The following is a 25,500-nucleotide window of genomic DNA, read 5'->3' on the forward strand; positions in this document are numbered from 1 at the left end:
GTTAGCTGCCTATTGCCTTTAACGTGGAGTTAGATCTTGCAGTTGAGAATCCAAGCTGTATTTTTCCAAGCTGTGTTTTTGCACCAGAGAACCAAGATGTTTTTCTCACAGTAGACTAGACATGATAAGAGAGAGTACATGGGTGTTGTTTTCTTCGCTTGAGCTTGGGAACAGGAGTAGTCTTTGAGACCTGGCCAGTCTCCAAAAGGCTTGCTCAGTTTCCCAGGTCTGAGAGGAGGGGGCACACCTTTGTAACGAATGTAACAGGCTGCAGAGGGTCAGATTCGAATCTGCCGGACCTCGTGCTGGAGCTTGGCGCAGGCTGCCAGCAATCCCGTGTGGGTAGATGAATCTCTCTTTCTCGCGGCTGACAGGGGTCATCAGCTTGCAGACCTTAGAAAGATGAAGCTGTAGATAGTTCCCACACGGTGAAGTATTTGTTTTGCTTTGCATTCAATATCTTATAAATATAACCTGCTGTGTATATTGCAAACTGATATATTTTGTTTGATTAACGCGGACTTGAAAGCTACTAATTCGTCATTCATAAATATTGTGGTTGGGGAAGAATTAACAACAATAAAAGTCTTCTTTGACCTCAGAAGTGCATTTCTGTTGTGTTATGTTAGTGCTTAGAAACTAGATAAGAGGAAAGCACTACACACACCTTCCATTACCCCCAAGAGGAACAACACTGTCGACATCTGGGCTATCCATCCAACTATATCTGTAAGCTTACGTAAAATCATGGTCCAATATCGTACAATGTGTGGACATGCCCATACCATAAGATAAAAGACTGAGGCTGTTGCCAAACATTTGACGCATTTAGAATCGTAACGGACCCCAGCTCTATATAGTCTGTTGAGCAAGAGATAGGACCTGTGCAAGAAATACAACTGTATCGCTCGTAAGCTGGACAACATGGTGATCTCCCTTGGCACCATCAGGGCGTCTTGCCAGTCCTCCTCCTCAAGGGGGCCCGCCTATTTTTCCCATCGAGTTCTCACACGGATCAAGTTACCTGGTGTGTGGTTTATAACCATTTTATACACCCGCGGCACACCACGCCTCCAGAGAGGTCCCATAAGCACCTTTGCCTCCAGCGGGCTGTATTCAGGGATAGGGACCTGATGGGATAATTGTGCAGTGAGGGCGTGGCGGAGCTGCAGATATTTATAGAATTGAGTGTGGGAGAGGTGGTAGGTAGTCAGTAAATCTTGAAAAGGACCTCATGGATGTACTGGCCCATATGTCTCTGAGCTGACATATGCCTAGTAAATCCCATTTGCTAAATCCCTGCAGGGCTGCTGATTCTCTCAACCAAGTGCCTTGCCAAAGAGGTGTCTGGAAAGTTAGAGTATTTGCCCATTGAGTATGTGGTAGGGCTGCCCGCCAGGCAAGGAACACTACTCTGGTCACCATGGACAATACCATAGGGAGCCGTATAGCAGGCCCGGGATCTGCGGGAAGCTGAGCGAGGACATTTCCAGCCGGTACGCTGGGTCTGCCCATCCCATGGTAAACCAATCATTGATGACCAATATTTGAGTTGCTAAACAGTACAAATATGGGTTAGCCATACCCATCCGACCGTCATTGGTACCGCTCTGACAGTGTTCCAATGTGATTCGGTGCCTAGACCCTCGTCAGAGAAACAAAGACACGTTTCTGTCCAGGGCACGAAACCAGGAGCATGGGAATGGGAGTGGGAAGTTTAAATTTTTTTTAAGAGCTGTGGTAAGATCATCATTTTATATAGCGTTACCCGACACAACGCATTTAGGGGTCGGCTTTGCCAATTCATCAGATCTGCATTGATCTGACGCGCCAAAGGTGCCAAGTTGAGGGTCCAGATCAGCTCCGGAAGTAGAGCCACCCAGAAACCTATAACATTAACACTTGTAGATGCAGTTGGGAACACACCATCTCACCTTGTCAGGAAAGTGTCCCAGGTGGGATACCTCTGGCTGCAAGACTGCACAACTCAGTGGGCAACCTAGGTATTTCTTCTCTGGGGTCTTCCTTTTGTCACTCCTAGTAAAGATGCACAGTCCACTTATTGCTGAAATGTTGGAATTTTATTGCTTCATATAAATAAAGGCCTTTTTACCCAATATATAATTTAACTATTTTTGATCACAGTATGAAACTTCAAGAATATTACATAATGTGATATTTCTGCATGAAATCCTTTCATATAATGTGGGTAGATTCCCTTAGTTTTCCTATCTAGATTTCATTCCTGTCACTGTGAAGGATCCCCACCACCCTGGAGGGAAGAGAAGAGTGACATCAGAGAACCACATTTCAGCCTCAATCCTGAAACCACATCCCTTCCCTGCCACCCCTCTGTAGTATGTATGGCCCATCCATTGTGGACTTTCTGCAACAACCTGCCAGGAGGGAAGAGAAGGGAGACATCAGAGACCCTTCTGTGAGCCTTTAGCTTTCACCTTTACATCGATCAGACCTTTAAATATATATGGCATCACCCCTCTGAACCCACCCTCAGAAAAGCAGTTCCCCCATCTTTGTTTCTGGAAATCCAAGAGCACACCCTACATCTCCAACTAGGCTTCTTATTGGAGGTTTGAACAAGTTCAGCCTCATCCCATGTAAAAGGAGACCACTCTCACTTCCTCAGAATTTTGCATCACTTAGCCTTAGACGAGGAAGCTGTAGCCGCCCCCAGACTAATTGCGGCTTTGCTGTTGGTAATCATCTGTCAACAAAAGTTACCTTTGCTGATGAGAAGCTGTAGTGCTTTTCTCTTATCTAGTTTCTAAGCACTAACATAACACACCAGAAATGCACTTCTGAGGTCAAAGAAGACTTTTATTGTTATTAATTCTTCCCCAACCACAATATTTATGAATGACGAATTAGTAGCTTTCAAGCCCGCGTTAATCAAACAAAATATATCAGTTTGCAATATACACAGCAGGTTATATTTATAAGATATTGAATGCAAAGCAAAACAAATACTTCACCGTGTGGGAAACTATTTACAGCTTCATCTTTCTAAGGTCTGCAAGCTGATGACCCCTGTCAGCCGCGAGGAAGAGATTCATCTACCCACACGGGATTCCTGGCAGCTGGCGCCAAGCTCCAGCACGAGGTCCGGCAGATTCGAATCTGAATCTCTGCAGCCTGTGACATTCGTTACAAAGGTGTGCCCCCTCCTCTCAGACCTGGGAAAACTGAGCAAGCCTTTTGGAGACTGGCCAGGTCTCCGAGACTACTCCTGTTCCCAAGCTCAGGAGGAGAAAAACAACCCATGTACCCTCTCTTATCAGGTCTAGTCTACTGTGAGAAAAACATCTTGGTTCATCTTGTGCAAAAACACAGCTTGGAAAAATACAGCTTGGATTCTCAACTGCAAGATCTAACTCCACGTTAAAGGCAATAGGCAGCTAACCTAAATATCAAATGCAATGTCTAGTGTCATATCAAAGCCCATAGGCAGCTAAGCTGAATATAAAATGCAATGTATAATATCATGTCAAAGCCAATAGGCATCTGAGCTGAATATAAAATGCAATGTATAATATCATGTCAAAGCCAATAGGCAGCTGAGCTGAATACAGGATGCAATATCTAATAGCATGTCAAAGCCAATAGGCAGCTAAACTGAATACAGAAAGTAATGGCTAATGCCATGCCAAAGCCAATAGGCGGCAAAACTGAACAAAACATATAATGTGCTACTGGTGAACATTGAGCAACTAATATGCGCAGTGGTGAAACACAAAGTCATTGGTCAAAACAAACTCCATTAATGGCATTACATTCCGCCCTTTGACCAATGAATTTTTGTTTCACATATCTCTTTTTTCAAACAAAAACAAAAAACATCAGCACAGAAAAAAACATTATCAGCAAGTCAGATTTGAATGATCAAAGCAATCCCTGTAAAGCAATAGAAGTGAATTAACATATAGATCTCATAACCTTTTACATCAGATACATCTACATAGAAAAGACTGAGCAATTTGTACTCTGAATGAGTCTCTAATTCAACAGTGTTAGCAATTTGATGTGGCATTAGTTCTGCTCATGCAAAGGTGCACGGTCCACCTGAAAGGTTTGCTGGAAGATAAGCAAAAGTCAGAGTTCCATACGAGAAGGGAAAAAAAAAAAAAAAAAAACACAGCTTAGTTCCAGTGGAAGAATGCAATCAAACAAGTTGAACTTGAACTGAAGGCGCAGTTTGCGCAAAAGGGATCCATGGTGCTGACACTTTACTCAGCCAGGTTCAGGTTGGGGATTCGGTCCCTTCCCCGACCCGACACGCACACACCGGAAGGGGGACCACACAGCACACTCAGGGACAGTGGCGAAACGTGGTAGGATCTGCAAAAGAAACAAGTATGACTTTTCTTGCAAATAACATTTTTCATTTAAACTGCACCCTTCCTCTTTCTTTCCCTGTTTTATAATCAGCAGGACGTTTTTGGGGCCCTTTGTTATATTCCCTGCAGGTTCTGGAGGGTCACTTGGGGCTTCAGCCCACACATCAGCACTGAGGTTTTTATCTGCTGCACCACAGCTTCCCTTTTCTTGCACTGTCAGAAGGGCTGGGGCAGACTCATTCTTTACCAAACCTCCATTCATTGCATTTTTGACAATTTGGGCCATTCTGTCTCCAATTGGTATGAATGAATCGGATTCTTTTCTAGGTATCAGCATAATTTCGATTTTTCCTTGGTAGTTTGCAGCAATCACTCTCCCTAAAACCTGATCACTTTGCCATTTCTGTTCTGGTAACTTTCCTCTCCCCAACTGCTCTGTGACTGCTTGCATGACAGATTGCTTTTGTGCGTGCTGCACAGTTTTTATCAAATCTAGGGGAATGTGCATCTCTCTCATCTCTGCCCACCTGTAAGTGGCTTTTTCTCTCAGCTGTTCACATTTCTGGGGCACCCACTTAGCCATCCCCACTAAGGCAGAATTCTGGGTGTACACTTCTCTCTCTGAATTTTTCTCTTTAACATCTGCAAGGTAATTGAACCAGTTAGGTACAAGCCATGTGGACAAAGAACCAAAAATCAGCGTAAAAATGACACATCTCACGTAGCTCTTGCTTTAAAATCTGACACACATTATACAACGCTGTTCCTTCTACTGTGCCAGAAAACAACATTTCAGTCAATGAATCATTAGTAAAACAAACATGCTTTTTATCCTCAGTGGACACGAATTCAAATGGTGCACACAATTTCACTGGTAACTCTTCTACCTGTGGTACTCTAGCCCTATTTTGCAAGTACCAGATCCATTGTATGATTCTAGCTAGGGGCACTATTTTCTTTCCTTGTTCTTGATTTACATGTACATAAGTATTTCCTTCTTGCACTGCGCAGAAACCTAAAGTCTGCATTATTTCATTTGCCAAATCACAAGCGCGCAGCTGCATATTATTTTTCACAGTGACCATATACAAAAGTGTTAGGATTTCACTCAAATGAGGGCTATTCTTTTTCCAAAAATCAAACAAGCTAATGAAACTCTTTCGTTTTACTTGTGCATTTTGCAACGGTAACTCGTAAATCACATTCTGGTCTCTCTTGTCCGTGTTATCAGTTAAGGAATGCATTTTGGCTGCCAAAAACCCTGGCTCACACGAAAACTCAAAGCAGCTCGGAGCTGTCTTAACCCCCTCATTACTGGAATGGGAAAAGAAAGATTCTTCTACAACAGCATTTTTATAACTTTCAGCATTATTTTGAATTATTGTATCCTGGCTAATTTGCTCACGTAAATTCCTATTTTCATGTTCCAACTGCCTACATTTCTCCTGCATTTCTCTATAAGCAGATAAAGGTATCCAGACCTTTCTGTCATTATTACTTCCAAAAGACACGTTTTCTACATATGTACAACAGAAATTATTTCTCCAAGCACTATCAGGCAGTTTAGCTACACATGCATTTTCAAACATGGTCTGCCGTGCTTCTGTAATTCCCCAAACAGAAAACAATTCACAGTTTTTCCTAGCACCATCGGGCAGTTTAACAACACATGCATTCTCAGACATGGTCTGCCGTGCTTCTGTGATTCTCCAAACAACAAAAAACAATTTCTGTAATTCTCAAAACAACAAAAACAATTACACTTTTAAAGTGTGCACGTAGAAATCTACTAATTCGTCAATACCCCTTAATCAACTCTTAATGATCGACCCTTAATCGACCCCACTTCTGGTACCAAATGTAGTGCTTTTCTCTTATCTAGTTTCTAAGCACTAACATAACACACCAGAAATGCACTTCTGAGGTCAAAGAAGACTTTTATTGTTGTTAATTCTTCCCCAACCACAATATTTATGAATGACGAATTAGTAGCTTTCAAGCCCGCGTTAATCAAACAAAATATATCAGTTTGCAATATACACAGCAGGTTATATTTATAAGATATTGAATGCAAAGCAAAACAAATACTTCACCGTGTGGGAAACTATTTACAGCTTCATCTTTCTAAGGTCTGCAAGCTGATGACCCCTGTCAGCTGCGAGAAAGAGATTCATCTACCCACACGGGATTGCTGGCAGCTGGCGCCAAGCTCCAGCACGAGGTCCGGCAGATTCGAATCTGAATCTCTGCAGCCTGTGACATTCGTTACAAAGGTGTGCCCCCTCCTCTCAGACCTGGGAAAACTGAGCAAGCCTTTTGGAGACTGGCCAGGTCTCCGAGACTACTCCTGTTCCCAAGCTCAAGAGGAGAAAAACAACCCATGTACCCTCTCTTATCAGGTCTAGTCTACTGTGAGAAAAACATCTTGGTTCATCTTGTGCAAAAACACAGCTTGGAAAAATACAGCTTGGATTCTCAACTGCAAGATCTAACTCCACGTTAAAGGCAATAGGCAGCTAACCTAAATATCAAATGCAATGTCTAGTGTCATATCAAAGCCCATAGGCAGCTAAGCTGAATATAAAATGCAATGTATAATATCATGTCAAAGCCAATAGGCATCTGAGCTGAATATAAAATGCAATGTATAATATCATGTCAAAGCCAATAGGCAGCTGAGCTGAATACAGGATGCAATATCTAATAGCATGTCAAAGCCAATAGGCAGCTAAACTGAATACAGAAAGTAATGGCTAATGCCATGTCAAAGCCAATAGGCGGCAAAACTGAACAAAACATATAATGTGCTACTGGTGAACATTGAGCAACTAATATGCGCAGTGGTGAAACACAAAGTCATTGGTCAAAACAAACTCCATTAATGGCATTACAGAAGCACAGTAAAAATGTTAGTCATGTCCACTGTACTTACATATTGCTGAGTTTACAGGACATTAAAAAAAGGACAGTGAGGCATAGCATTTTCAAACCATGCAGTGCACTGTCTTCCTGGCATGGTGTGGACCATTGGAAGCTGCAGGTTCAGTAGCTGTTTGAGAGACTGAGTCGAAGTGCAATTTCTCTGGATGGTTACAAAGACAGACAGACAGACAGACGCACACGTGCACACGCACACGCACACACACACGCTCTCTCGTTCTTCACGGCCAGCACTCTACTTCTGGTCAGACTCTGACCCTTTAGCTGTTTATGAGACATTAATCATTATAAATGGACCTCCTGTCTTAACGTGAACCCCACTAAAATAGAAGTTTTGGTAGAAAGGGTCCTTATTTATTTGACCAGCAGACATACTAAATAAACCTAGCTAATGGCATATGTAAAACATCTTGGTATAAATTTGACTCTCAGTTAACCATGGTTTCTCGTTTGTGCATAAGACAAGTGCTAATTAGCAATAACAAAATAATATTAATGTGGTAAGCACTGATTTTCATGAAAAAAAACCTGAAGAGGAATATGAAATATCTGAGCCATAGTCCCATGATCCAAATGTCATATGTATTTTCAGCTACACAAATAGCATTGTATTTGTAATTGTATTAATGTGGCGCTCACCACCCCTGATAAGGCGTCTAAGCACTTTCTGTCAAGTAGCACACTACTCGGGATCCCAAAAAGGATTAGTGGTGGATTAGTAAATTAAAATATGAGTTAATTTGAGAAGTGAACATGCAAGTCTGTTAGTTGGATTGAATAGGATAATGGGGGGAGGGAAGAGTCTAGAAAGTGTTATTTGGGAGATCATAGTAGTAGGATGAGGCTTGGGATGAGTAAAGGAGGGATAGAGGAGTGAAGGGATTAAAAAGTGTTATTCGGAAGATCATAGTAGTTAGATGAGGTTTGGGATGAGTAAACCGAGGGATGGAGGAGGGAAGAGTCTGTAGAAATAGGTTAGGGATATCATATTAGTAAAATGTGGTTAAGGATGTGTTAGTGGAGGGAAACATGAGGTAAGAAATGAGAAATGGTTGGTCGGAAGATCATAGTAGTAAAATTAGTTTGGGGTGATCCATGGAGGGATAGAGGAGGGAAGAATCTAGGAAGAGTTATTTTGGAGATCACAGCAGTAGAATGAGGTTTGGGATGAGCTACAGAGTGGAAGGAGAGGACAGGTATAGGGTGAGACATAGAGTAGTGCATGGGGGAGAGTTAAAGAGTTTTTGTTGTTCTTTTTTTCCCTTCTACTGTAGGAGTAAAGTAATAAACATATAAATACTTGAAATCGGTTCTGTCTAATTCATTACTGACAAAGCTACAGACACTCCAGCACCAAAACCCTATTACTTGCCAGTCAGTGTGATCACATAACTGTTGCCTACTGTGCTGTACACTGATTGCTTGTAATGCACAGCTCTAGTCGAATGACTCAGCATTGATCAAAAGACCTTCCATGCATGGACCTAAGATTGCTAGAAAGAATATTCCATTGGTATAAGATAACCAGGACACTGTTAATGGTTACAGTCTTTTGCTTTGCACAGACCATGCAAGCTTGAGGTATTTGCTGTATTCCTCTCAAAATCAAGGAACTAAGGCCCACATAACAACCTCGGCGGTCTTTTGAAAAGACCGCCGAAGCTGCGGGAGCCAGAATACCTCCAGTGCCGGCAGTATTTCTGGCTCCCTATTATGACTTTTCCGCTGGGCCAGCGGAAAAGTCACATAAACATTGCTGCCGGCTCAGGATAGAGCCAGCGGCAATGCTGATGTGCAGCCGGTGCAGGAGCACCCATCGCGCATTTTTTCCAGTTATTTGTCTGGAGGGCGTGGGCTTCAGAGAGCCAGTTGGAAAGATGCAGGCTACACTCACTGTGAAGCCGGACAGGTGCAATTGCACTGAGGTGCACAAGACAATCTAATAATAGTACAGTTACCGCAATGTGCATATTATCATGGAATGTTAAGGGGATACAGAATCCCATTAAGAGCCAAAGATTATGGTTGCATGTACAAAAGCAGAAGGTGAAACTAGTGATGTTGCAGGAAACACATCTACCACCACAGGAACACGAGAAGCTACGCTCCAAATGGGGTGGCAGCTGTGGTACTCTAGCTTCACATCTTCAGCAAGGGGGATGCTATTGTGGGTAGTTGTCAGATTCCCACTCAAAGTAACAGTTGAACGGAAGGCAGCAGGCGGTTGTTATGTGGGCATTGTAGGCAAAGTAGGGTGTAGACCCTTGGTACTCTTAAATACGTACGCCCCATAGATACGCTTAATTCTTTTATACAGTGGTGCACATCCTAACGCCGTATGCACACTGTGACGTACTCTGGATGGGCGACTGATAGGCATTTAGATAGCCCTAGACCCAATCCTAGACCTCTTGGACGGTCCTTCAGGGCCCTCTTAGAGGGCATGGATACACTTAACCTAATAGAACTATGGAGAGCACAGCATGGTGGCAGGGAGTACTTTTTCTGTTCTCCTCTCACGGGACATTTTCTACAATAAAATATGCATTCATACACCCTGAACAACTGGGCCACTTTGGGATGACGCAGTACTTAGATCGCACTCTGTCGGATCATGCACCTCTTGCAGTGGAGCTGGTGGATCGGATGTATGTGGCACCTGTACCACAGTGGCGGCTGCAGCCCAAGCACTATTGGATCAGACATATTGGGAAGAAATAAGGGAGGCATACTGGAGCTCTTTGCAGTTAATAAAGGCACAGTAGAATCAACGGAGTGCTGAGGGAGGCTTTTAAGGTCACTATAAGACGGAACTATGTGGCAACAACCTATGAGGTTCGCAGATCCCTGGGACATACGGTTACAACCCTTGAGCAACAAATAGCTGATATTGATAGACAGGCACCGCATACTGCTGAGATATGGGAGACACGACACAGACTGCAGGGGGAGTTAGAAGAAGCTAGGGACACACTTGGGAAACATGACTACAAGATGTGCATCGAAACAGTGAAAAAACAAGGTGACCAGCCTGGTAGACTCCTGGCCTGGCTGGTCAGTAGAGAGAGAGGCGGGAATGCTGTGGCTTCTATTAAAGATGCACATAGAGTATCTCTGAACGTCCAAGATAACATTCTGTGCCACTTTACATAATTTTATAGACAGCTGTATGGACAACCAGTCCAGGATGATGAGGCAGAGATTGCAACTATACTAGATGAAGCACACATCTCTATGGTAGATGAAATGGCACAGGAGACACTGAATGGTCCAGTTGGATATGACATCAGATGGGTGATTAAAAACATGAACAGAGGCAAAACATCTGGCATATATGCCCTTAGTGTAGAATTCTACCAGGCATATGCCGAACTATTGTGGGGAACACTGCTGGCAGTGTACACAGAGGCTTTTGAGAGGGGCATACTACAGGAGTCACGATGAGAAGTGAAAGGATCGTAGGGAACACGATTTCTTCAAGTGAAGCAGAAGTTGATTTAAGATTCTTGCAGTAATAAACACCTCAGCCCACAGACTGTTCTCTCCCTGTCCTCCGTCTGCCACTCCTGTCCTCCAACTGTCGTAGTCTCCCAGGTAACTCACACATTCTAATAATCATTCCAACTTAGAATCCTTAGAATACCACAAGAAGCCATTATCGTAGTGCTACCCAAGCGTGGTAAAGACCCTACAGATTGAAAATCATACCGCCCACTATTGATGATTAATGTGGATTAAAAAAAAATTGAGGAAAATATTGGTGCTGCGACTGTTTAAAATGATTGATGGGGTCAAACATATGGATCAATCAGGGTTTGTTGGCGGCCAAACTACCGCTACTAATATCCGTAAGACCTTTATAGGGTCGAGCCTGGGTCGCATGCGCTCGCGCATGCGTATCGCTAGCGAGACACTTTAGGTATCAGAAAAGGGCTCGGAGCCCCGTTGACGTCACGTCGGTGTCTTCCATTGGCAAGTTGGCTTGCCTGTTACAATCCGCTTCTTTTGATTAGTCGAAGGCAAGCATACGTCATGCCTTTTCCGTGGTTAGCTCTCCTCGAGCGCAGCGACCAAGTACGGAAAACATGCGAGGCTCAATGTGGTTGTGGACTACTTTTTTGCTGTTTTTGGAGCGTGCTCTCGCTGGGCAGAAGTCGCTTTGTTAATTGCACTTTTGCCGTTAAGTTCATAATTGCACTTTGTGTGAACTGTACAGCGCGATCGGGCTGTTTTTTTCTTTTGATGCAGGAAAAATACGTTTGGGAGTTTACAACAGCTGTAACTCCGACAAATGCGAGACCCTTGTGCATTGTAAATGCTTGTTGATTATGGAACAAGCAAAAAAGGGGATGGAGCCTTCTGCGGTGGCCAGTCTGGGTGCATACAAGGCATTTGATAACTGTAAATTGGGAATTCATGAAACATACACTACGGAGATATGATTTATGACTGGACAGCTTAAAATGGGTGACTTTGATATACACCAACAGCAGGGCCAGAGTGAAGGTGGGCCATAGGATTTCTGGTGACTGGCTGATAGATAGAGGGATCCGGATGCCTCCTCTCGCCGTTAATCTTTGCCATGATAATTGAACCACTAGCCCCACTTCTACACTCCAGACATGAAGTCGCAGGGATAACAGTGGGAGGGAAACAGGAGGATATATTGCTTTATGCAATGATAATTGCTAACAATAAGGAATCCAACAGAAACATGGGCCATAATATATGATACTATAACGACAGTGGGCTCCCACTCAGGATTTAAATTGCATGCAGATAAGTACATACTTTATCATATTCAGAAGGATGAACCCACGAGGGTGCTCTCCAATATTAAAGAGCTGACAACGCCGGTTAAATACCTAGGAGTCAACCTATGCTTAGATATGACTCAAATATAGGAACAGTATTAGATAGTCTGAAAAAAAGCATACGAAAATGGTTAAAATTCTCAATGTCATTGATGGGACGAATAGCAATAAGCAAGATGATAATGCACCTGAGGATACTCTATGTACTGCCACACATGCCAAAGCACATCCCTGAGGCCTGTTTCCGTAGATTAGATGAATTGCTACAATTGCTATACTGCGGACCAGGAGAGCGTGGATCAGCCTAGAGGTTTTGCAGCTTCCTTGGGACAGCAGGGACTACAGGCACTGAATTTTAAGATATACTACCGGGCTGCTCATCATCAACATATGATACCCTGGTTCCAGGAGGAAGGGCAGACCCTGTTAAAGGGATGCTCACCAGATTACTCAGATACCAGAAATTATTGGTGCTACAAAACTGGAAACACGCAAACTCAGATTAACCCTACCAGGGCAGATTAAGACGTTTTTGGCCATCTGGGATCAAGCAACGAGGCGGGAGAGGGAGACACAGATCTTTTTAGAGCAGTTAGTACCCTGGCACATGGCCATAAGTCCCTCCACACCACTACACATGGAACGAAGGGGGAAAGACACTGGCCCACAGTGCTTGGGGGACTTGTATGTGGCTGGCAGAATGTTGAGTTACGCAGACTGTTGCAGCTGGTGGGATGTCACTGGCGGATGATTCCTAGCATACGCTGGACTGGCGGCAGCCATCAGAAAGGCTGTCCTCACAGGTACCTGAAACACACACGGAATCAAACACTACTGGGTACGGTTGATGAGCGTAAATTTATATCTCACCTTTATGCTCTTCTTGTCCCCGCGTGGCCGCCCGCATTGCGACACTGAAATGGGAAGAGGACGGTAGTGTGGAACTGAGCGAGGACAACTGGGCCTCTGCGCGGAGCAACTGTAGGAGGGTGACTCGTAATGCAACATTGAAGTTGATTCACATCAAAAGTATACACAGGGATTATGTCACACCACAGCAGTTACACAGATTGGACCCTACCAAGCAGGAACATTGTCCCAAATGGCATTCGACCCCTGGGATTTACCTCCACATGTGGTGGACGTGCCCGGCTTTGGGGCCTTTTTGGAGACAGTGACCCTTTAAACTGGGAAATATAACTGATATGCACATTTCCCCCACAATACGGATGTGCTTACTAAGCCTTGTGCCTCGCACCTAACATAGAAAGCATGCCGAAAAGATAACGGCGCTAGGTTTAGCTGTTGCAAAGATGCATAGCACTGAGTTCGATGACCAATCGGTATCCTACCAGTAAGCAATGGTTTTTGGGAACTGACACGATGGGCAAGAGCAGAATGTGGATTACGTCACAAGCTGATATGCAGTGGGACTAACCAGGGTGGTAGAATGGAATGAGATATGGTGGAGATTCATTTACAGAAAGAGTTGGAAAGCCCACATATGGAGAGTGCACTAGACTTGGGGGATGAATAGTTCAGCTATTCTGACGGGAGACCTGCAGGGGATGCCCATTCTGGGTGTTGACGCCTCTGTGTGTGACAAGTGCAGTTGTACTGTTTGTTGAACACTGTGATCTGGCTTTATACAAACAGCTGACAATGAAGGTATTTCTGCCAACTGGCTCTATGAAGCGTTGGGGATAGGGCAGAGGGGAACTGTTACCATTGTGTTGTTATGGAGTTAATTTGTGAAATTAATAAAATAAATCCAATACAAAAATGAGAGTAAACAACGGGCAAGTGTCAACAAAATTCCTCACCAATTTTCACTAAGCCAAGTATCCAAGAGCAAGGGCTGAACAGCCAAAGAATATAGTGAAGACAGCACATACCTCAGCCTTTTTTGTACTATGAGTTTTCAGCTCAATGTGTGGCCAGTTTATATATGTATATCTGTAAGATTCTACCCTAATGAGTTCTAGTACCCTTCTTCTAGAGCAGGAGTATATAACTGAGGGGCTCACTCACTATTCTTCATGCTGCAAATGTGAATGTCCTTGGCAAGTCTTACAGTGGCAGCACATATTTCACCTCTATGTGAGGCTAAATGACTGGATTCAATTATTCTACTTTCTTTCTCCTTTAAGAAGTGACCATGGAAAATAGTTGGGCGATGAAACTGTCACATCGACTCACTTATTAGAAATTCTTGATAATCATGCTCCACGATGACTTTTGAATAACACTTATTGTTTTTATGTCTTTTATTGTGCAGTTATATAAAGAAATGGGAACAGATGTATTGGGTGTGTGTTTGTGTTGGAGTATGTTGAGAGAGTTAAACATGTAGACAAACGATGTATGTGAGTCTGCTGTAATACTCTGTTCTAGAGTCTGTAGAAAGGCACACGGTTCATGTAACGTTCTGGAGGAGATGCAGACACAAGCAGTTTATAGATTAATATGGATGTAGTCTCTTGTGGTATACAAGCATTGTATGTCCCTTTTAACTATGGTGTAATTAATAGATTCCTGTGTACATCATAGAGAATGGGGTGCAACCTAGCAACAGGGAAAGGGAGAGACTGGACAGTATAGAGATAGATGGCAACAGGAGAGGAGCTGTCCGTTGATGGTTGTGCTGTATACGGTGAATGCAAATAAAGGAAGACAACTTAATTTACGGGGTATGTATTTCCTTGACATAGTCCATTTAAAATGTCATGGTCCAGGCAAAAATTGACAGGTCTGGTTTGACCAGGATTAAGCACAGTGAGCAAAAGGAGATGTGGAGTAGGGAATACCCAAGTTGGTAAGCCAAGTGTACCAAAGGGAATATTTTGAGAGATGCTCTAGTTTGACGAGCACTGGTTTATGTGCCACGCTTCTACTTCTCCTCACCATATCATTGCTTTATACCCCCACATCAATTACTGGGTCTGCTCGCTTACAGTGATGGGATTGTGTGGGAGATTCAGCTTGCATAATGTCCAGAATTGCATCCCCCCTATATACCCTTATGGGGCTCCTTGATGTACATGGTGTCCTGGATTACATTTGCAACTTTCTGTCCCAGAGGGGGTTCTACCATGCTTAGTTTTACTCCTGATGAGCAACAGCTACTGCATGTGTAACATAGATTTGAATTTATCAGGGGAAAAAAGTGAGCATTAAATCATATTGAGCCCTTGCCCCACACATCAAAGCTGAAAAAATATACTGTTCAAATCAGCACTCGCACAGACCATGTGACCCCACCAGTCCTGTTGCAGGCAACCAACTGCTCGATTTGATTTGATGCTCACATTTCTGAAAAATGTTTTACCTCTTGTTGGACAATTTGGTCATCCGCAATTGTCCCTTGGGCCATACTTTGTTTCTTGATGAAGACCCCTTGTTGGACCGGGCCCTTTTTGCAGGGTTATCCCTAAACTTTTTGCCTTCTTCCACCTATTTGTTTCTTACCTGTTTTTGTTGGCTTTAAAACTCTGGGCACTTCACCACCACTGACCAGTGCTAAAGTGCATATGCTCTCAGTCTAAAATATCTTGGTTTATCCATGATTGGGATATTTGATTTACTAGTAAGTCCCTAGTAAAGTGCACTATGTGTGCCCACGGCATGTAAATCAAATGCTACTAGTGGGCCTGCAGCACTGATTGTGCCACCCACATGAGTAGCTCTGTAAACATATCTCAGACCTCAACTGCATTGCCTGTGCGGGCAGTTTTAAGCTGCCATTTCAACCTGGCAAGTGCACCCACTTGCCAGGCCCAGACCTTTTCTTTTACTACATGTAAGTCACCCCCTAAAGTAGGCCGAAGTCAGCCCATGGGCAGGATGCAGTGTATTTAAAAGGTAGGACATGTACTGGTGTGTTTTACATGTCCTGATAGTGAAATACTGCTAAGTTTGTTTTTCACTATTGCAAGGCCTAGCTATCCCATAGGGTAACATGGGGATTGCCTTGAATTATCTTTTAAGTGTAATTTCCCTTTGGGGCAGATAGAGATATGGGGGTTGTGGTCTCTGAATTTACAATTTTAACTACATCTTTTGGTGAAGTTGGTTTTTAACATGTAAGTTTGAAAATGCCACTTTTAGAAAGTGAGAATTTTCTTTCTTAACCATTCTGTGCCTTTGCCTGTCTGTGCAATACACGTCTGGATCAGGATGACAATTGGGCTGTTTGTGAATTCACTCTAGACAGTCACACAAAGGGAGCTGAGGTATGCCCTGCATATCCTGATGGGTCTTCCTGAGCTAGAGTGGTGGGAGGAGCTGTCACTTTCACCTAAATAGGGCAGTGCCTGTCCTTACTCAAAGCAGTCTCCAGACCCCTGGAGTGTGTCTAGAGCCAGGCCAGGAAAGGCAGGGTCTTATGCAATACTAAGATTTATCTCCGAAGTTTGCCTACTTCAAAGGCAGAAATGGGTATATGTACTGGATCTCTAACCCCATATAGTTCGAATCCTTCTGCACTGAGGACATCCTGCCAGGAAGAAGAGCTGGATGCTGTAGGAGAGACTGCCATTATGCCTGTTGCTTTGCTGTGCTTGCCTGCTGCTTGCTGCTTCTGTCCTGAAAGTGAAAGGACTGGACTTAGCTTTTTACATCCTGCTTCCAAAGGTTCTCCAAGGGCTTGGACTGAGATTTTCTCCTGTTGAGAAATCTCAGGGACATCAAAGACTTCATCTGGCTGAGAGTCTTGACTTGCTAAGTGGTGCCAAATCTAGTTCCTGGGCCCTTGGGAGTGAGCTCAGGTGCAACCAAGAAGAAACCAAGCATGTCAACTCCAGAGCAACTTCAAAACTGGCGCCGCTGTCCGACTCTGCGCTGCTGCCTGCACCAAAGCTGTGGTCCCCGCTGAGTGCAGCAACTGCATCCTGCAACACAGGCCTGATACAGGCATAGCACTTCCGAAAGTTCAGCCAAAGTGTGAGTCCCAAGTGCCAGGTTACCAACATCCGTGGCACCAGACTCCAACTCTGCCCCAGCACCTGTGGCTCCTTGTGATAGCGGCATCGCAAAGTTGACGCATTGCATCTTGACCTGCTGGAATCATCGACCCTGCAGGGTAGTAAAGAACCAACACCCCGCCACCACCGTCGCATTAGCTCCTGTGGAATTGTCAAGCAGTAAGGAACTGATGTCTCACCTCCTCAGGAGTAGTAAGGAACAGATGCCACACCGGCTGACTCCGTTCAACGTCCTTGTTTCCTCATCGTTTTCCCAGGTACTGTATCAGGGGTCTGTGTGACTCCATGACCGGCTTGCAGTCCCTCGCGACTTTGTTGGACTGTTGAGAATGACTCTGTCACGACGCCGTGATAGCTCCAGTTGGAGCTATTGTGTTTCTAACCACTATACTAAGATTTCATCTTTGAAAATTCCTATCTTTGTTTTATTCAGAAAAATATTGGCTATTTTTCTATTGGTCTCTAGCTATTATTCTTTGTCACATATGTTTGACACAGAATCCAGCCCTGCGTGTCTTCACAAGCATGGAGCACATAATTGGATTTCCCTTTGCCTACACATATTTAACAATAAATAGTGTTTTAGTGCAATTTTGTTGTGTGGGCTGCTTTTCACATTGAAATTTAAAAAAACTAAAACTAAAATATGGTTAAATAAATTATCAAATTATGTGTTTGAATAAATGCTGCTTAAAACCATTATCTGCTGATCTGGATTTGTAAGTAGCATCTTAGGGACATGAAGTTATTTAGTCCCCTTCAGATGAGGAAGCCAAGCCAGAGATGCCGCTGAGGTTCTAAGGCAGCAGCAGGCAAGGGAAGCTGAGGGAAGAGAAGCAGATAGAGTGACATAGCAAGAGAGACCAACAGAGAAATATAGGTGTTAAGATGACGTAATAGCACTAGGGGGTGTATATAAGGGCTTATGGTCATTTGCTCATGCATTTTCCCTCTTCCCACAGGCAGTGTGTGGCTATGGCTCCCAGGATGTTCTTCCCTTTCGTGCGATCAAGGATGGAGAGCATTTCTTCGTTGAGGACCGAGAAGTGAACCTTGTGGAGCTGGCACTAGCCACGAACATCCCCAAGGGCTGCGCAGAGACTGCAGTGCGAGGTGAGTGAACCTAGCCCTTGAGGCTGAGGAACGTGAACCCAGCTCTGCTGTATGGTTTGAATGTCCATATTCATAAGAATGCCATGCAAGGCTAGTTCTCCTAGTACACACTGCTGTTTTTGTATTGAATTGACTGGGAATGTGCCCATAACATATGGGCAAAGTGTATATCCTTCACTGTGACACCGCCATGCAAAAATGTACCCTACCATTCTGATTTTTATGCTAGGTATGTTCTTCTAACTCCTACTGTTTTGCAACACAAGGAGGCTGGCATTCACCAAACGTGTTCTCAACATTGCAGCACAAAGCAAGAGTCTCTTGCGTTGAATTTGACTTTCAAGGTCTTTGGCTGACTCTCTGACCTTTCTTGAGAGTGTATCTTATACTTTCACTCCTTTCTTTGTCCACCCCTGTGGTAACATCAATCCTTTTGGCCATATTCTGTGCTTCAGCATGTTTATGTCATTTGGATAGACCTTTTTGGAGAGGTTTTTTCCTCCTGAGGACTTCAATAGAGTAATTCCATGGTCTGCAGAAGGTGGTGCCTTGCTTTATGTAATAAACGCTTTCTTGGTTTTTCTATACATAGTAGAAACCTTTTGTAAACAAAAGATTTGTAAAGAAATGGACAGGAAAATGTATAGACTTATTTTTGGCAAACCTGCAAAATGTAATTAATGGTAAATATGAAGGTATGTTTTTGTCTTAAAATCCTTTTCCAAGTTTTACAATTTTTTACTGGAGTATACCAGGAAACTACTTGTACAGGCGCTCGTAACCTCCTGGTAAAATTACTCCAATTCCCTCTTCTTAGGTACTTCTGCCAAATCTCTCTAAAAACTTCAGACGGTTCAAAATGCTGCTGCTCATCTTGTTTTAGGGATACCGGAAAGACGCTCCATTAGACAGGATCTCAAACAACTGGATTGACATTCTTTGGTAAAGTGGGTAACCTTTAAATCTCTGCTGATCACATTCCGAGCTGTTCACAAGAAGGGTCCGCTTTTTCTTCAGCAGAGATTAATTTAGTACATACCCGGAAGACATATGCGTTCCAGCAATAAGCTGCTCTTGGCTTTACCTGGTGCATAGTGAGCTAGAACAGGGAGTCGTACCTTGTCTTATCTGGCTGCTAAGCTCTGGAACTGCTTGCCCTTGGCGCTTAGGAAATTGGACTTGGATTCATAGTTTAAAAAGACCTGAAAGCTTCTCTGATTAAGGTTAATTTATTGGTCAATGTCTCACTACTATTTAAACGCTGGAACGCTTCTTCGACTAGCTGTTCGCACTACACAAGAAGTATTTAATTCATTCATCAATAAATAAGTATGCAGATAATAAAAAATAAAAACAAACTGTTCTATATTGTCTCTAGTACTTATTGTTGCCGTAAATATCCATTGATAACATTTATGTTGCTGACTATAGATAACCACATCTCTAAGCACTGTCATCTCAATGACTCCAAGCCAATGTAATTAAGTCAAGATGAAGAAAAGCATGGACTCTTTCTGGCAATCTTTGTAGGGTGGACATAGTCTAAGGTGGTCAAGCCTATGTTCCAAAATCTGACTTGATAATTGAGAACATTACAGCTGTGATTACAGATACGTGCAACAAGCAGAGGAAACCTTTGGCTAGTTACTTCTCAGCAAAAGAAAGATTTTTTTCAAGAAAGAGGAAAACATTCCTCATGTCCTGACACAGATATATGAGGCAGAATCACTCTGGCCCGCCAGTCAGTCACCGGGATCCCATTAGATTGTTAGCATCAGGCATTGAAGTTGATGGGCTGAACTAAATTGATAACCAATGACACACCCTTGTGGCATGGCACCTAGTTGTCGTCGGTGGCCAGATTCACTGGGTTTAGTTCCTGGAACACCATCAGGATATCCAAAGTGGGAGATGTACGGGAGGCAAGTCACACGAAGTCCTTTGATCAACTGAGGGTGGAATTTAGTTTGGCTAATTCACAGTTTTCCAGTACCTACAAGTCAGGCACAATTATGGAGCTGACCTCTTTGCAGTCCCTGAATTTAATTTGTTTGAAACTAAGTTAATATTTAACTTAAAAGATAGAGACAAAAGGTATTCCCTGCATCTATAGAGTCGTAGTTGTGAACACCCCAATCCCCTTCAATCTCTAAAAGATGAATGGGAATACAATTTGGACACCATTGGAAGAGGATGGCTAGGTAAAGGATAACATGGTTGAGTACATCAGCTCGCCTCTGCCTGGTGCAACGTAAGTTGTTTCACCAAATATATTATATGTCCTCTAGGCTGTACAAGGTGGGTTGAAACATGGTATACGCCTCAGATAACACTCAACTGAGATACCTTCATCCATGTCATGTGGGAGTGCCTAATGATTTAGTCATACACAGTGCACTACAACTGGTCAGAGAGAGGCCACTAATTAAAGACCCCGAGTGGTCCTGCTTGGGATAATGACAGCTGAGAGTGGAGAATGGGCAAGGTGAATACTGACATTTACTTACATGCTAATCGCCAAATGGGACATAGCACGACACTGGAAGGCCTCCACCACCCCTGCTATGGATGAGAGATATAGAGGCATTGATAATTGAGCAGTAGCTGAAGAGACAGTGTATACAGTTAGGTGGTGCCCTAGAAAATATGCAAAAATTTGAGGAGGGTGGTGGAACCAGCATCACTTCACCAATATTGAAGCCTAGAATTGAGACAAACACTTGAATGGGAATGTTGGTACAACTTTATAATTGTGGTTGTAACATGTTTTCATTGCTGTTTTGTAGTGTATAACATTTTAGAAATATGCAGTGTGATTACATTGTGACACAGTTATTAAGTTGTGTCATTACACTGTGCTAAACAGGCAATACAATCAATACAAATATATATGTTTAAAAAAGGTAGGAAAAGCATTGTGAAAACAGTTATGTGGTAGACAAAAAGGTTTGTACTGAGTGAAATGTTACACTTGCAACCAATGCTATAATCTCCTAGAGCCTCAAATGGTGTTACCTCCTTCGATGTGTGGGCAGTCTAACTCCAGTGGTCTTTATGACCTGGCACTTCTTATAAGCCCTCAGTTTCTGCTAAGTATAGGAAGGTGGTGTAATCAAGTGCAGTGTTCTCCAGCCCCAGTGACCCTGCTGAAAGAAATAGCTATAAGATGATAATGAAAGATGCTGTCCTTGACTTTTGCCTATCTGATTTTGCGTGAAAAGTTGTTTATCATGGCTTATCCCTAGAATTTTGGGAGTGTGTGAAGGTATGATTTGCTCTAAAAGAGTAGCATTACACATCTTTAGTCAGCGTTTCTATACTTACCTAGTGTACCGTAGAGTATCTTAATACTGAATAAAAGATATGTTTGCTCATTTTATAGAACTTCCAATGAGGAAAATCTGAGTGGACCCACCAGTTTTGATCCAGCGACCACCAGTTCAAACCAAACTTCCTGCATTGGATTCAATAGTAAATTCAGCAATTGCTACCTTTTAATTGTAACTGTTATGCTTTAATGCACCATAAGAGTGTCAGATTTTTAGAGGGACTTATCTAGTTTAATCACAATTTGGATATCCTCAGCGTAGTTTTTTGGAATTTTCTCGACCGAATATGACATACACTAGAGAATAAATCAAGATACTAAACTTGCATGTGTAGCAACAAGTCCAGAGAAAGTCTATAGTTACAAGCAGTGAGAATTAAAAAGAGATACCCTGTTTTATTCATAGTGCACTGTTAGGAAAAAAGAGCAAGAATCCTCCATATGTGTCACTGTATCAAACTTTTTAACACTACTGTTTGGTGTTCTGTACCTAACACACAGGATAGGATTGATAGCACCAGCTAGGCAAGGGGTTCTCTGTTCAGAGTGTATCTAATTTTGACTGCAACATCCAGTAAAGCACACTGTGCCAAGGTAGAACCTTGAACTGTGCTTATCTAATAGATTATGCTAGTTCAAATGGAACTGCAACTTACTTCTCTCTTTGGAACATTGCTGAACATTGAAAGCTACACTTCCAGACCCTTCAGGATCTGGGCATGTTGTTTTATTTCCTTTGTTGTCACGGTTTGTTTGATAGACAAACTTTAGGATTATATTGGAAGATAGTAGACAGTAATTCATGGGAGTAAGGAAGTTCCAGTCTTGAGTTTGCAGCATGAGGGTTGACTTTAGTCTTCATCCCTTGAAAAGATTTTAAACTTCATCAGTCATGATGAGTCTAAACTTGAAAGATGGAGGAATGATTGGTTATAAAGTCAGCATGAATTACCGCTATATTGGCCATTGACATTAAGGCAATTCTGTTGTTTTGTTTCTTTTCATAAATCTTTTTATCAATTTTATATAACTCAAAAAACTGCATGAAATAAAAAAGTCTGTTTTATAGAATGCTGATTGCTATCTTGTTGCACCTAAGTTGGGAATGTGTGGTAGCACTTGTTCTGGGGTAGGTTTTATTTTGAGAAAGCAATTATATGAAGTGATCCCTCTGAAGTTGTTTGAATCCAGGGTGATCCTATTTTCCTAGTAGCAGACTTTAACTTTGTTCTTTGTTAATGACAATATGAAATGTTTTCAAGTCATCTTTTTCTGTTTTCTGTTTTGCTGCTTCTTACTTAAAACTGAATGATCTCCACTTGACATATTTAAGCTCCTGTGGGTACCAGGAATCAAGAGTTTTGTTTAATTTGTACTTGAAATGTAGCTGCAATAGTGGAGATGTGACTTTGACAGACTTTGAACGCTTTTATACAGATTGAACACCATGTGCACTAAGGGTTTCCTCTATATCTGTGGTTGATTGTTAATGTGAACTTGGCTACCCGTGAAGTGTGTGGGAGAGAGTCAATGTTACACGTAATACATGCTTGTTACTCCTAAATGAGTTGTATCTTTGATGGCATTAATCATGCTTCATATTATTCTGAGCTATTTTGTACCTACTCTTCAGACCTCTAATGTCATACTAGTTTATAGTGTAATGTGTACGCAAGAAGCTTGGATGATATCATTAGTGTTGTCATCAATTATGTCATTTGAGATGTCATAGATGATGTCATAGAATGTGTCATAAGTGGTGTAATATGTGAGGTCATACGCAGTGCATGGCGGGGGTGCAAGTTATAGTTAGCTCTTCTACCTATACCTGGTAAATTTCAGTGTTTTCTTTTTTTTTTATTTTGGTCAAAATGTTGATGTTGTCAGTGACATAGTCACCTAACTATAACGTTACTTTAACCCCTTCACTGCCAGGCCTTTTCCCCCCTTCAGGTGCCAGGCCTTTTTTTGGCTATTTGGGGCAGTTCACGCATAGACCCTCCTAACATTTTGTCCACATAAGCTGCCCTCGCCAAATTTTCATCCTTTTTTTCCAACATCCTAGGGATTCTAGAGGTACCCTGAGTTGGTGGGTTCCCCTGGAGGAGACCAAGAAATTAGCCAAAATAGAGCGAGAATTTTATATATATGGCAACCCAGTGATTTTGATTATGTGCAAAGCCGTATAGACTTGTTTTTGTTTATACGTAAATTAAAACTGTTAAAAATTCATCAAGCAAAGTGTAAAAAGGTAACAACACAAGGGGAGTGTACAGAAGAAATCAGTTGCAATACAGAAAGACTAATTAGTCATAATTTAACAATTGAGGATGTTTCACTAATGAGAGAACTTTGGGAATTGGAAGATAGTACAATGGGTGAAATTAATGAAGAACAGATGATAGACAGATTGGAATCAGAAGGAGTCTGTCTAAATAAAGATGGAGCATCAGGTCTGAAACCAAAGTCAAAAACTGTCCCATCACCCAGTGGAGACATGATCGACCAATTTTCAGAAACTTTGAATAAAGAATTGAAAACTTTGAGAGCCAGAACTTGGAGTGCATTGAATAACAAAAAGGGTGGATACTACAAAACATTAGATAAACTTTCCAACAACCCAGACATCGTAGTAGAGGCTCCGATAAAGGAGGGAATATAGTGATCTGGTCAACAAAACAATACATGGATGAAGCATACAAACAATTGAATGATAACAAATGTTATAGAAGGATTGACCTTGATCACGTTGAGAGTGTTAAAATACAATTTGATTTAGAATTGATACAATGGCGTGACAAAGGTCTCATCAGTCAACAAGAGTATAGTTTTCTGAAAGTAGATTTCCCCCAATTACCTGTATTTTACCTGATACCAAAGATCCACAAAGATGTACATAAACCCCCCGGGCGACCTATAGTGTCCATTAAAGGAAGTTTGTTTGAAACAGTATCACAATACATAGACAAGTTTTTACAGCCACTAGTTAGAAACCTATCTTCCTATCTACAAGATAGTGGTGATTTTCTGAGGAGGATCTTTGATGTTGGCTGGGAAAATGAATACTTGTTGATGACACTTGATGTTACAGCATTATATACAAGTATCCCACATGAATTGGGAATCCAGGCAGTAGAATATTTTTTGAAAATGAGATCAATCAGTTTTTACCATCATAGCAAAATGCTGAGCCAAATGATAAGATGGTGTTTACAACATAACATGTTTTTCTTCAATAATGAGATATTTGAGCAGGCATGCGGTACAGCGATGGGAACATGCTTTGCTCCCAGTTATGCCAACTTATTTATGGGGTGGTGGGAAGAACAGATACTTAACAACTTCCCGCTGGATAAATGGAATGATAACATCGTTCTGTGGCTCAGATATATCGATGATATTTTCATAATTTGGAAGGGTGATCGAGGTACTGCTAGCAATTTTTTCAAAGAAATAAACATCAATCATTGCAACTTGAAATTCACTGGGAAAATTGACAAGCATGAGATTGAATTCTTAGACATTAGAGTATTCATTGAAAATAACAAAATTGAGACAACATTGTTTAGGAAAGCCACAGCAGGGAATAGTATCCTACATGCCAAAAGTCACCATCCTCAACCTCTGAAGAATAACCTTCCTTTTGGAGAATTTTTGAGAGCCAAGAGAATTTGTAGTAAAGAAAGTGATTATTTAAAAGTACAAGACAACATGATTGACAGATTAAAACAGCGAGGATACTCCAGTGAGTTATTACAACACAGTGCAGCTAGAGTCAAATCCCGGTCCAGAGATCAGTTGTTATTTACTTCAGAACAAAGCAGTAAAGGTGGCAAGAAAAAAAGCAACACATATGATGATACTGCCAAGGTTAGATACATAACTACTTTTAATAGGGCTCATGAATCCATCAGAAAGATGTTACAGAAACATTGGCACATGTTAAAAAGTGATCCTGTGATAGGCAC

The 25,500-nt window shown here is 42.2% G+C and overlaps 1 protein-coding gene across 3 annotated transcripts in view; it reads left to right on the forward strand.

Annotated features, from left to right (window-relative positions):
- The window catches only part of TAF6L (TATA-box binding protein associated factor 6 like), a 178,767-nt gene that overhangs the window by 48,843 nt on the left and 104,424 nt on the right, over positions 1–25,500 (forward strand). For all 3 annotated transcript variants that reach the window (XM_069207178.1, XM_069207179.1, XM_069207180.1), the window contains one exon: positions 18,054–18,204. In XM_069207178.1, coding sequence (XP_069063279.1) covers positions 18,054–18,204 — 151 coding nt within the window. The remainder of the gene's footprint in view (positions 1–18,053; positions 18,205–25,500) is intronic.

The sequence above is a fragment of the Pleurodeles waltl genome, chromosome 9 (assembly GCF_031143425.1).
Source record: "Pleurodeles waltl isolate 20211129_DDA chromosome 9, aPleWal1.hap1.20221129, whole genome shotgun sequence".
Lineage (NCBI taxonomy): Eukaryota > Metazoa > Chordata > Amphibia > Caudata > Salamandridae > Pleurodeles > Pleurodeles waltl.